General features: G+C 52.1%; 1 protein-coding gene across 4 annotated transcripts in view; it reads left to right on the top strand.

Annotated features, from left to right (window-relative positions):
• LOC143986952 (BRISC and BRCA1-A complex member 2) overlaps positions 1–12,789 on the top strand; it is a 344,474-nt gene that overhangs the window by 229,510 nt on the left and 102,175 nt on the right. For all 4 annotated transcript variants that reach the window (XM_077485366.1, XM_077485368.1, XM_077485367.1 and 1 more), the window contains exon 9: positions 4,459–4,529. In XM_077485366.1, coding sequence (XP_077341492.1) covers positions 4,459–4,529 — 71 coding nt within the window. The remainder of the gene's footprint in view (positions 1–4,458; positions 4,530–12,789) is intronic.

The raw sequence follows: 12,789 nt of genomic DNA, 5'->3' as shown, positions 1-12,789 counted from the left end.
GTCAGTCAGTATCAGTGTCAGTATCAGTCAGTGTCTGTGTCAGTCAGCCAGTATCAGTGTCAGTATCAGTCAGTGTCTGTGTCAGTCAGTATCAGTGTCAGTCTGTGTCAGTATCAGTGTCAGTCTGTGTCAGTATCAGTGTCAGTCTGTGTCAGTATCAGTGTCAGTATCAGTCAGTGTCTGTGTCAGTCAGTCAGTGTCAGTATCAGTCAGTGTCTGTGTCAGTCAGTATCAGTGTCAGTCTGTGTCAGTATCAGTGTCAGTCTGTGTCAGTATCAGTGTCAGTATCAATGTCAGTCAGTGTCAGTATCAATGTCAGTCAGTGTCAGTATCAGTGTCAGTCAGTATCAGTGTCAGTCAGTATCAGTGTCAGTCAGTATCAGTGTCAGTCAGTATCAGTGTCAGTCAGTGTCAGTGTCAGTATCAGTCAGTGTCAGTATCAGTCAGTGTCAGTATCAGTCAGTGTCAGTATCAGTCAGTGTCAGTATCAGTCAGTGTCAGTATCGGTGTCTGTCAGTATCAGTGTCTGTCAGTATCAGTGTCTGTCAGTATCAGTGTCTGTCAGTATCAGTGTCAGTCAGTATCAGTGTCAGTCAGTGTCAGTATCAGTCAGTGTCAGTATCAGTCAGTGTCAGTATCGGTGTCTGTCAGTATCAGTGTCTGTCAGTATCAGTGTCTGTCAGTATCAGTGTCTGTCAGTATCAGTATCAGTGTCAGTATCAGTGTCAGTATCAGTGTCAGTATCAGTGTCAGTGTCAGTGTCAGTATCAGTGTCAGTGTCAGTGTCAGTGTCAGTATCAGTGTCAGTATCAGTGTCAGTATCAGTGTCAGTCAGTGTCGGTGTGTTTTTAGGTAGGATAAAAAATAAAAAGCACAATGCATACTATTGATTCTGGGCGGCACTCCAGGTACAAAAACCAACCAGCACTGAGATATGGGGTATCGCTGTGATCGTTGGGAGCAGGAGAATTTGTTTTGGGTCGTTCTTTGGTGGTAGGTTATGGTAGTAACAGGAATTGTACAGCTACATTAAAAAAAAATATATTGATTTTTATTTTATTTTTTTATTTTTTTATTTACTATTTTGGGCCAGTTTTTCTTTGAAAATAATAATGTCAGTGTCAGTCAGTGTCTGTGTCAGTCAATGTCAGTATCAGTGTCCATATCAGTATCAGTGTCAGTATCAGTCAGTGTCTGTCAGTCAGTATCAGTGTCAGTATCAGTCAGTGTCTGTGTCAGTCAGCCAGTATCAGTGTCAGTATCAGTCAGTGTCTGTGTCAGTCAGTATCAGTGTCAGTCTGTGTCAGTATCAGTGTCAGTCTGTGTCAGTATCAGTGTCAGTCTGTGTCAGTATCAGTGTCAGTATCAGTCAGTGTCTGTGTCAGTCAGTCAGTGTCAGTATCAGTCAGTGTCTGTGTCAGTCAGTATCAGTGTCAGTCTGTGTCAGTATCAGTGTCAGTCTGTGTCAGTATCAGTGTCAGTATCAATGTCAGTCAGTGTCAGTATCAATGTCAGTCAGTGTCAGTATCAGTGTCAGTCAGTATCAGTGTCAGTCAGTATCAGTGTCAGTCAGTATCAGTGTCAGTCAGTGTCAGTCAGTGTCAGTGTCAGTCAGTGTCAGTATCAGTCAGTGTCAGTATCAGTCAGTGTCAGTATCAGTCAGTGTCAGTATCAGTCAGTGTCAGTATCAGTCAGTGTCAGTATCAGTCAGTGTCAGTATCGGTGTCTGTCAGTATCAGTGTCTGTCAGTATCAGTGTCTGTCAGTATCAGTGTCTGTCAGTATCAGTGTCAGTCAGTATCAGTGTCAGTCAGTGTCAGTATCAGTCAGTGTCAGTATCAGTCAGTGTCAGTATCGGTGTCTGTCAGTATCAGTGTCTGTCAGTATCAGTGTCTGTCAGTATCAGTATCAGTGTCAGTATCAGTGTCAGTATCAGTGTCAGTATCAGTGTCAGTGTCAGTATCAGTGTCAGTATCAGTGTCAGTATCAGTGTCAGTATCAGTGTCAGTCAGTGTCGGTGTGTTTTTAGGTAGGATAAAAAATAAAAAGCACAATGCATACTATTGATTCTGGGCGGCACTCCAGGTACAAAAACCAACCAACACTGAGATATGGGGTATCGCTGTGATCGTTGGGAGCAGGAGAATTTGTTTTGGGTCGTTCTTTGGTGGTTGGTTATGGTAGTAACAGTAATTGTACAGCTACATTAAAAAAAAATATATTGATTTTTATTTTATTTTTTTATTTACTATTTTGGGCCAGTTTTTCTTTGAAAATAATAAAAAATATAAATGCGGAGATATCCATCACCATTTACCACCAATAGAAGCCCAGTTTGTCCTGAAATAAAGCGAAATATAATCCATCTGGATATACAAAGCAGCAGCAGTGATATGTACAGATTTACTAACCCGAGTCAAAGTTGCAAAATTGTGTTTAGAAATTAATATTTGTTTCACCCCTTTAGGCAGGAAGGGGTTAAAAAAATAACAATTGCGCCTTTACAATCACTTTAAACTTTGTAAATAAAAGCTAGAAGCTGATTGGTTGTTGGGCACAGCGGCTGCACTGTGGATGAATTCCCCCCATTGTGCTTTATTGGATCTGCTTTGATTTTATTTCTTTTGGAGTGATGGGAGAAATCCCCCCTTCCCCCCCGCCCCCTCCCCCCGTATTGCACGTTGTTGGTGTATAATTAGCTGTGTGATCTATTTTTGGTTCCTCCTTGAATATAAGAGAGCGCTGGATACATTGTTATCAGATGTCCTTTGTATGTGATGAGGGGGCGACGTCATTCCGAAACCGGAGCCTCCTATGGAGCCTTTCTACAAACATTCCCCAACCTCCAGAGACTCTCTATTCCATATCACTAATTCCTGCAGTGCAGATCACCGACTTTGCTAGTAGCTGATTGGACCCCCTTTGGCCTTCATTCTTGGTGGCATAAATACAACAAGGTGCTGGAAACATTCCTCAGAGATTTTGCTTCATAGTGACATCATAACATCACACAGTAACTGCAGATTTCTTTTTTTCACCTGCACATCCATGATGCATCTGCATCTCCCATTCCACCACATCCCAAAGGTGAGATGTGGTGAGTGTGGAGGCCATTGGAGGACGGGGACCTCATTGTCCAGTGGTGAGATGATTGGAGCTTTGTGACATGGGGCATTATCCTGCTGGGAGGAGCCATCAGAAGATGGGGACATCCCATCCCCCACACCATTACACCCCCACCACCAGCCTGAACCGGTGATATCCCATCCCCCACACCATTACACCCCCACCACCAGCCTGAACCGGTGATATCCCATCCCCCACACCATTACACCCCCACCACCAACCTGAACCGGTGATATCCCATCCCCCACACCATTACACCCCCACCACCGGCCTGAACCGGTGATATCCCATCCCCCACACCATTACACCCCCACCACCGGCCTGAACCGGTGATATCCCATCCCCCACACCATTACACCCCCACCACCAGCCTGAACCGGTGATATCCCATCCCCCACACCATTACACCCCCACCACCAGCCTGAACCGGTGATATCCCATCCCCCACACCATTACACCCCCACCACCAGCCTGAACCGGTAAAACCCCATCCCCCACACCATTACATCCCCACCACCAATCTTCTATTGTCCAATTTTGGTGCTCCTGTGCCAATTGTAGCCTCAGTTTTCTGTTCTTCGCTGACAGGAGTGGCACCCAGTCCAAAGCCACCACAGCCCGTCTCCACTCCCAGTCTAAACCTTGGCTCTTCTATTTACTTCATCAAAAGCTGAAAACTGCATACATATACCTTTCCACCGGAAACCTTCATGCTCGACACGCTTCACTAACACTGGCTTGCTCACAAGGACCTTGTTAGCAAACCAGCAGTGGTGAAACGCGTCAAGGAAGGCATTTCATGTAGTGGCTGAATAACTATGGGGATTGGTAACTATTAAAGGAGCTGCAAAGACAGAAGGTGCATTCTATGCAGCCCCCCTCAGCCCCCTAATACCTGCCTGAGGTCCCTCTCTGCCCAGCGATGTCCACGAGTCCCTTGGTCCTCCCTCCTAATTGGCTGAGACACAGCAGTGGTACCATTGGCTCCTGCTGCTTTCAGTCAAAATGAGTTAGCCAATCAGGAGAGAGAGGGGGTGGGGCCGAATGGCAGCTCTCTGTCTGAATGGACACACGGAGCTTCAGCTCTGCTCAGGTGCCCCTCATAGTAAGCTGCTGGTTGTGGGGGGCACTCGACAGGAGGGAGGGGCCAGGAGCAGCGAAGAGGGACCAGAGAAGAGGAGGATCGGGGCTGCTCTGTGCAAAACCATTACAGGGCAGGTAAGTATAACGTGTTTTTTTGGTTTTAAATAACAAAGAGGCTTTATAATCACTTTTCTAGGCATGTGCACAGTAGGTAGCACTATGTACTAATGTATCTGTGGTTGTTTTGCAGGTTCAGTACGTCATACAAGGTTATCACAAGAGAAGAGAATATATTGCCGCTTTCCTCAGCCACTTTGGAACGTAAGTCAGTTCGGTCTTGCTGGTCCATTTGCAGTTGTGGTGGGTGGCTTTGGGGTAGACTCATACCAGGGGCGGTGGGACTGCTTGGCCAGCTATTCCAGTGCATTCCCATTGTATAGAAAAGGCAAAACGCGTCGTCTCCTATGTGCTCGGCTCACACCAGTACATTGCGCTTCTTGCAGTACTTCTTATCATTGCCGTGCAATGGAATCCACTGCCTCGCACCACACATCTGACATTATGAGATGTCTGTGCCACATCTCAATAAAGCTTGTTAAAAAAAAAAAAAAAAGGAAACAGTGTGATCCGCCGCGCTCAGCACTGATCTCAGCGGGATCGCACTGCACACCAACACTGCGATACTGGAAGCTAAATGATAGACTGTAGTCTAGCACAGAGAACCCAGGCAGGGCTGACCACACCGATCTGGAATTCAGCGCAGCAGAGACAGAGTTGTCAGCTCATACAGGAAGTCAGGAGCGTTCTAGACTTCTGGCAGGATCAGCAGGTGAGTTTTTGTATTTGCAGCATTTTAAAAGTGACAGCGAATGGAGGAATGTGCGTGTATTGCAGAGGTGTACTGACTTTCTTTTTTTTTTTAAATTTTGCCAAGATTTGGGGTTCGTTCTCACCATCTGCAGAGACCTGCGTTTTTCTGCACAAAAAAAATCCACAGGTCTCTGCGAGATGCACAGGAAACAATGGTTGCCTGCGTGTCTCATCCACACCGAAACGCAGGTGCGGAGCTGTGTGGGAGTATGCAGCATGTCTGCAGTTTTCCTCATTGGAACGCAGGCAAAGCGCACCGCACTTCTCTGCATTCACCCCATGTGATAGGAAGTGGGAGGGAAAGCAGTGCTCTGCGTCTGTCCTGCTTCTATCCTGGGTCTGTCCTGTCCTGTTTCGGTCCTGGGTCTGTCCTGCGACTATCCTGGATCTGTCCTGCGTCTGTCCAGCGTCTATCCTGGATCTGTCCTGCGTCTATCCTGGATCTGTCCTGCGTCTGTCCTGCGTCTGTCCTTCGTCTGTCCAGCGTCTATCCTGGATCTGTCCTGGGTCTGTCCTGCGTCTATTCTGGGTCTGTCCTGGGTCTGTCCTGGGTCTGCCCTGCGTCTATCCTGGGTCTGTCCTGCGTCTATCCTGGGTCTATCCTGCGTCTGTCCTGGGTCTGTCCTGCGTCTGTCCTGGGTCTGTCCTGCGTCTGTCCTGCGTCTGTCCTTCGTCTGTCCTTCGTCTGTCCTGCGTCTATCCTGGGTCTGTCCTTCGTCTGTCCTGCGTCTATCCTGAGTCTGTCCTGCGTCTATCCTGAGTCTGTCCTGCATCTATCCTGGATCTGTCCTGCGTCTATCCTGAGTCTGTCCTGCGTCTATCCTGAGTCTGTCCTGCGTCTATCCTGGATCTGTCCTGCGTCTATCCTGGATCTGTCCTGCGTCTATCCTGGATCTGTCCTGCGTCTATCCTGGATCTGTCCTGCATCTGTCCTGCATCTATCCTGCGTCTGTCCTGGGTCTGTCCTGCGTCTGTCCTGCGTCTGTCCTGCGTCTGTCCTGCGTCTGTCCTTCGTCTGTCCTTCGTCTGTCCTTCGTCTGTCCTTCGTCTGTCCTGCGTCTATCCTGGGTCTGTCCTGCGTCTGTCCTGGGTCTGTCCTGCGTCTGTCCTGGGTCTGTCCTGGGTCTGTCCTGCGTCTGTCCTGCGTCTATCCTGAGTCTGTCCTGCGTCTATCCTGAGTCTGTCCTGCGTCTATCCTGGATCTGTCCTGCGTCTATCCTGAGTCTGTCCTGCGTCTATCCTGGATCTGTCCTGCGTCTGTCCTGGGTCTGTCCTGGGTCTGTCCTGGGTCTGTCCTGGGTCTGTCCTGCGTCTGTCGTGCGTCTGTCGTGCGTCTGTCGTGCGTCTGTCCTGGGTCTGTCCTGGGTCTGTCGTGCGTCTATCCTGGGTCTGTCCTGAGTCTGTCCTGCGTCTATCCTGGATCTGTCCTGGGTCTGTCCTGGGTCTGTCGTGCGTCTGTCGTGCGTCTGTCGTGCGTCTGTCCTGGGTCTGTCCTGGGTCTGTCGTGCGTCTGTCGTGCGTCTGTCGTGCGTCTGTCGTGCGTCTGTCGTGCGTCTGTCCTGGGTCTGTCCTGGGTCTGTCGTGCGTCTGTCCTGGGTCTGTCGTGCGTCTGTCGTGCGTCTATCCTGAGTCTGTCCTGCGTCTATCCTGGGTCTGTCCTGCGTCTATCCTGGATCTGTCCTGCGTCTATCCTGGGTCTGTCCCGCGTCTATCCTGGATCTGTCCCGGGTCTGTCCTGGATCTATCCTGGGTCTGTCCTGCGTCTATCCTGGATCTGTCCTGCATCTATCCTGGATCTGTCCTGCGTCTATCCTGGATCTGTCCTGCATCTGTCCTGCATCTGTCCTGGGTCTGTCCTGCGTCTATTCTGGATCTGTCCTGCGTCTATCCTGGATCTGTCCTGCATCTGTCCTGCATCTGTCCTGCATCTGTCCTGCGTCTATTCTGGGTCTGTCCTGCGTCTGTCCTGCGTCTATCCTGAGTCTGTCCAGCGTCTATCCTGGATCTGTCCTGGGTCTGTCCTGCGTCTATTCTGGGTCTGTCCTGGGTCTGTCCTGGGTCTGCCCTGCGTCTATCCTGGGTCTGTCCTGCGTCTATCCTGGGTCTATCCTGCGTCTGTCCTGGGTCTGTCCTGCGTCTGTCCTGGGTCTGTCCTGCGTCTGTCCTGCGTCTGTCCTTCGTCTGTCCTTCGTCTGTCCTGCGTCTATCCTGGGTCTGTCCTTCGTCTGTCCTGCGTCTATCCTGAGTCTGTCCTGCGTCTATCCTGAGTCTGTCCTGCATCTATCCTGGATCTGTCCTGCGTCTATCCTGAGTCTGTCCTGCGTCTATCCTGAGTCTGTCCTGCGTCTATCCTGGATCTGTCCTGCGTCTATCCTGGATCTGTCCTGCGTCTATCCTGGATCTGTCCTGCGTCTATCCTGGATCTGTCCTGCATCTGTCCTGCATCTATCCTGCGTCTGTCCTGGGTCTGTCCTGCGTCTGTCCTGCGTCTGTCCTGCGTCTGTCCTGCGTCTGTCCTTCGTCTGTCCTTCGTCTGTCCTTCGTCTGTCCTGCGTCTATCCTGGGTCTGTCCTGCGTCTGTCCTGGGTCTGTCCTGCGTCTGTCCTGGGTCTGTCCTGGGTCTGTCCTGCGTCTGTCCTGCGTCTATCCTGAGTCTGTCCTGCGTCTATCCTGAGTCTGTCCTGCGTCTATCCTGGATCTGTCCTGCGTCTATCCTGAGTCTGTCCTGCGTCTATCCTGGATCTGTCCTGCGTCTGTCCTGGGTCTGTCCTGGGTCTGTCCTGGGTCTGTCCTGGGTCTGTCGTGCGTCTGTCGTGCGTCTGTCGTGCGTCTGTCGTGCGTCTGTCCTGGGTCTGTCCTGGGTCTGTCGTGCGTCTATCCTGGGTCTGTCCTGAGTCTGTCCTGCGTCTATCCTGGATCTGTCCTGGGTCTGTCCTGGGTCTGTCGTGCGTCTGTCGTGCGTCTGTCGTGCGTCTGTCCTGGGTCTGTCCTGGGTCTGTCGTGCGTCTGTCGTGCGTCTGTCGTGCGTCTGTCGTGCGTCTGTCGTGCGTCTGTCCTGGGTCTGTCCTGGGTCTGTCGTGCGTCTGTCCTGGGTCTGTCCTGCGTCTGTCCTGCGTCTATCCTGAGTCTGTCCTGCGTCTATCCTGGGTCTGTCCTGCGTCTATCCTGGATCTGTCCTGCGTCTATCCTGGGTCTGTCCCGCGTCTATCCTGGATCTGTCCCGGGTCTGTCCTGGATCTATCCTGGGTCTGTCCTGCGTCTATCCTGGATCTGTCCTGCATCTATCCTGGATCTGTCCTGCGTCTATCCTGGATCTGTCCTGCATCTGTCCTGCATCTGTCCTGGGTCTGTCCTGCGTCTATTCTGGATCTGTCCTGCGTCTATCCTGGATCTGTCCTGCATCTGTCCTGCATCTGTCCTGCATCTGTCCTGCGTCTATTCTGGGTCTGTCCTGCGTCTGTCCTGCGTCTATCCTGAGTCTGTCCTGCGTCTATCCTGGATCTGTCCTGCGTCTATCCTGGATCTGTCCTGCGTCTATCCTGGATCTGTCCTGCGTCTATCCTGGATCTGTCCTGCGTCTATCCTGGATCTGTCCTGTGTCTATTCTGGGTCTGTCCTGTGTCTGTCCTGCGTCTATTCTGGGTCTGTCCTGCATCTATCCTGGGTCTGTCCTGCGTCTATTCTGGATCTGTCCTGCGTCTATCCTGGGTCTGTCCTGCGTCTATTCTGGGTCTGTCCTGGGTCTGTCCTGCGTCTGTCCTGGATCTGTCCTGGTTCTGTTGTGCGTCTGTCGTGCGTCTGTCCTGCATCTATCCTGGGTCTGTCCTGGGTCTGTCCTGCATCTATCCTGGGTCTGTCCTGGGTCTGACCCTGGGTCTGTCCTGCGTCTGTCCTGCGTCTGTCCTGCGCCTGTCCTGGGTCTGTCCTGGGTCTGTCCTGCGTCTGTCCTGCGTCTGTCCTGCATCTGTCCTGCATCTGTCCTGCATCTATCCTGGGTCTGTCCTGCGTCTATCCTGGATCTGTCCTGCATCTATTCTGGGTCTGTCCTGCATCTATTCTGGGTCTGTCCTGCGTCTATTCTGGGTCTGTCCTGTGTCTGTCCTGGGTCTGTCCTGCGTCTGTCCTGCGTCTGTCCTGCGTCTGTCCTGGGTCTGTCCTGGGTCTGTCCTGCGTCTGTCCTGCGTCTGTCCTGGGTCTGTCCTGGGTCTGTCCTGCGTCTGTCCTGCATCTGTCCTGCATCTGTCCTGCATCTATCCTGGGTCTGTCCTGCGTCTATCCTGGATCTGTCCTGGGTCTGTCCTGCATCTGTCCTGCATCTATTCTGGGTCTGTCCTGCATCTATTCTGGGTCTGTCCTGGGTCTGTCCTGGGTCTGTCCTGCGTCTGTCCTGGGTCTGTCCTGGGTCTGTCCTGGGTCTGTCCTGCGTCTGTCCTGCGTCTGTCCTGCGTCTGTCCTGCGTCTGTCCTGCGTCTGTCCTGGGTCTGTCCTGCGTCTGTCCTGCGTCTGTCCTGGGTCTGTCCTGCGTCTGTCCTGGGTCTGTCCTGGGTCTGTCCTGCGTCTGTCCTGCGTCTGTCCTGCGTCTGTCCTGGGTCTGTCCTGGGTCTGTCCTGCGTCTGTCCTGCGTCTGTCCTGGGTCTGTCCTGCGTCTGTCCTGCGTCTGTCCTGCGTCTGTCCTGGGTCTGTCCTGGGTCTGTCCTGGGTCTGTCCTGCGTCTGTCCTGCGTCTGTCCTGCGTCTGTCCTGCGTCTGTCCTGGGTCTGTCCTGCGTCTGTCCTGCGTCTGTCCTGCGTCTGTCCTGGGTCTGTCCTGCGTCTGTCCTGCGTCTGTCCTGGGTCTGTCCTGGGTCTGTCCTGCGTCTGTCCTGCGTCTGTCCTGCGTCTGTCCTGGGTCTGTCCTGTGTCTGTCCTGGGTCTGTCCTGCGTCTGTCCTGCGTCTGTCCTGGGTCTGTCCTGGGTCTGTCCTGCGTCTGTCCTGCGTCTGTCCTGCGTCTGTCCTGGGTCTGTCCTGGGTCTGTCCTGCGTCTGTCCTGGGTCTGTCCTGCGTCTGTCCTGCGTCTGTCCTGGGTCTGTCCTGTGTCTGTCCTGCGTCTGTCCTGCGTCTGTCCTGGGTCTGTCCTGGGTCTGTCCTGCGTCTGTCCTGCGTCTGTCCTGCGTCTGTCCTGGGTCTGTCCTGGGTCTGTCCTGGGTCTGTCCTGCGTCTGTCCTGCGTCTGTCCTGGGTCTGTCCTGGGTCTGTCCTGCGTCTGTCCTGCGTCTGTCCTGCGTCTGTCCTGGGTCTGTCCTGGGTCTGTCCTGCGTCTGTCCTGGGTCTGTCCTGCGTCTGTCCTGCGTCTGTCCTGGGTCTGTCCTGTGTCTGTCCTGCGTCTGTCCTGCGTCTGTCCTGGGTCTGTCCTGGGTCTGTCCTGCGTCTGTCCTGCGTCTGTCCTGCGTCTGTCCTGGGTCTGTCCTGCGTCTGTCCTGGGTCTGTCCTGCGTCTGTCCTGGGTCTGTCCTGCGTCTGTCGTGCGTCTGTCCTGGGTCTGTCCTGGGTCTGTCCTGGGTCTGTCCTGCGTCTGTCCTGCGTCTGTCCTGCGTCTGTCCTGCGTCTGTCCTGGGTCTGTCCTGCGTCTGTCCTGGGTCTGTCCTGCGTCTGTCCTGCGTCTGTCCTGCGTCTGTCCTGGGTCTGTCCTGCGTCTGTCCTGGGTCTGTCCTGCGTCTGTCGTGCGTCTGTCCTGGGTCTGTCCTGCGTCTGTCCTGCGTCTGTCCTGGGTCTGTCCTGCGTCTGTCCTGGGTCTGTCCTGGGTCTGTCCTGCGTCTGTCCTGGGTCTGTCCTGCGTCTGTCCTGCGTCTGTCCTGGGTCTGTCCTGCGTCTGTCCTGCGTCTGTCCTGCGTCTGTCCTGCGTCTGTCCTGCGTCTGTCCTGGGTCTGTCCTGCGTCTGTCCTGCGTCTGTCCTGCGTCTGTCCTGGGTCTGTCCTGCGTCTGTCCTGGGTCTGTCCTGCGTCTGTCCTGCGTCTGTCCTGCGTCTGTCCCGCTCAGTTCGCAGTGACAAGCAGAGTGGAAGGCGTATGATGGAAACATTCTCTCAGACACATTTCTAGCACTGAATGTGATTTTCATTCCAAAATCAAACATTAAAATACAAATGAAATCTTTCAGACAAAGAAATGTTCTGGGAAAGTTTTTTTTTATGATTTTCCATGACTATGAAAGTTCCCAGCCCCAGGATGCGGCTCCCTGCGGAGCTCTATGCATGCGCGGCTGGAGACATCACACAAACATTTCTGCAGAATCAGTGCTGTGCGTTGTGCCGATCACTGTGATGTCACAGATTTCCGGTGGACAGGGGAGACGCCTTCCTAGGAAGGTGAACAATCATCACTTTACTGCCGCCGGCTTTCATCAAAGTGTTCTGCAGAACATTCAGTTGGTCTTTGCCCCGAAGGAGCTGACAATCTAACATCCCGCCTCCTGGACCGGATGTAACGATTGGCCAGTTTAGAGGGACCTATAAAAAGGAAGGACTATGATTGGTGCTTATTACCCGTGACTGAGACTCCAAATCACCGGAGAAACTTTCTGTAGCCGATTCCTTTTTACAGCTTTTCTGAGCTGATTCTTTCCTCTACTTATATCATAAAGTCATTCTAAAGATCTTAACTACCAAACATGTTATAAAGTCATTATCTGACAAAAGTAAGTACACCCCTCAGTGACATTTCTTCTCTCTTTTCATGTGACAACACTGAAGAAATGACACTTGTCTACAATGTAAAGTAGTGAGTGTACAGCTTCTATAACAGTGTAAATTTCCTGTCCCCTCAAAATAACTCAACACACAGCCATTAATGTCTAAACCGCTGGCAACAAAAGTCAGTACACCCCTAAGTGAAAATCCTCCCACTGACACCAATGATGGGGCACTATTCCTCCCACTGATACCAATGATGGCGCACTATTCCTCCTACTGATACCAATGATGGGACACTATTCCTCCCACTGACACCAATGATGGGACACTATTCCTCCCACTGACACCAATGATGGGGCACTATTCCTCCTACTGATACCAATGATGGGGCACTATTCCTCCTACTGATACCAATGATGGCGCACTATTCCTCCTACTGATACCAATGATGGCGCACTATTCCTCCCACTGATGCCAATGATGGCGCACTATTCCTCCCACTGACACCAATGATGGGGCACTATTCCTCCCACTGACACCAATGATGGGGCACTATTCCTCCTACTGATACCAATGATGGGGCACTATTCCTCCTACTGATACCAATGATGGCGCACTATTCCTCCTACTGATACCAATGATGGCGCACTATTCCTCCCACTGACACCAATGATGGCGCACTATTCCTCCCACTGACACCAATGATGGGGCACTATTCCTCCTACTGATACCAATGATGGGGCACTATTCCTCCTACTGATACCAATGATGGCGCACTATTCCTCCTACTGATACCAATGATGGCGCACTATTCCTCTCACTGATGCCAATGATGGGACACTATTCCTCCCACTGACACCAATGATGGGACACTATTCCTCCCACTGACACCAATGATGGGGCACTATTCCTCCTACTGATACCAATGATGGGGCACTATTCCTCCTACTGATACCAATGATGGCGCACTATTCCTCCTACTGACACCAATGATGGGGCACTATTCCTCCCACTGATGCCAATGATGGCGCACTATTCCTCCCACTG

The sequence above is a fragment of the Lithobates pipiens genome, unplaced genomic scaffold (assembly GCF_037356315.1).
Source record: "Lithobates pipiens isolate NorthernLeopardFrog02 unplaced genomic scaffold, aLitPip1_a1.2 Scaffold_18, whole genome shotgun sequence".
Taxonomy (NCBI): Eukaryota; Metazoa; Chordata; class Amphibia; order Anura; family Ranidae; genus Lithobates; species Lithobates pipiens.
Note: the sequence above shows the minus strand (reverse complement) of the source record. Positions and strands in the feature narration are given on the sequence as shown.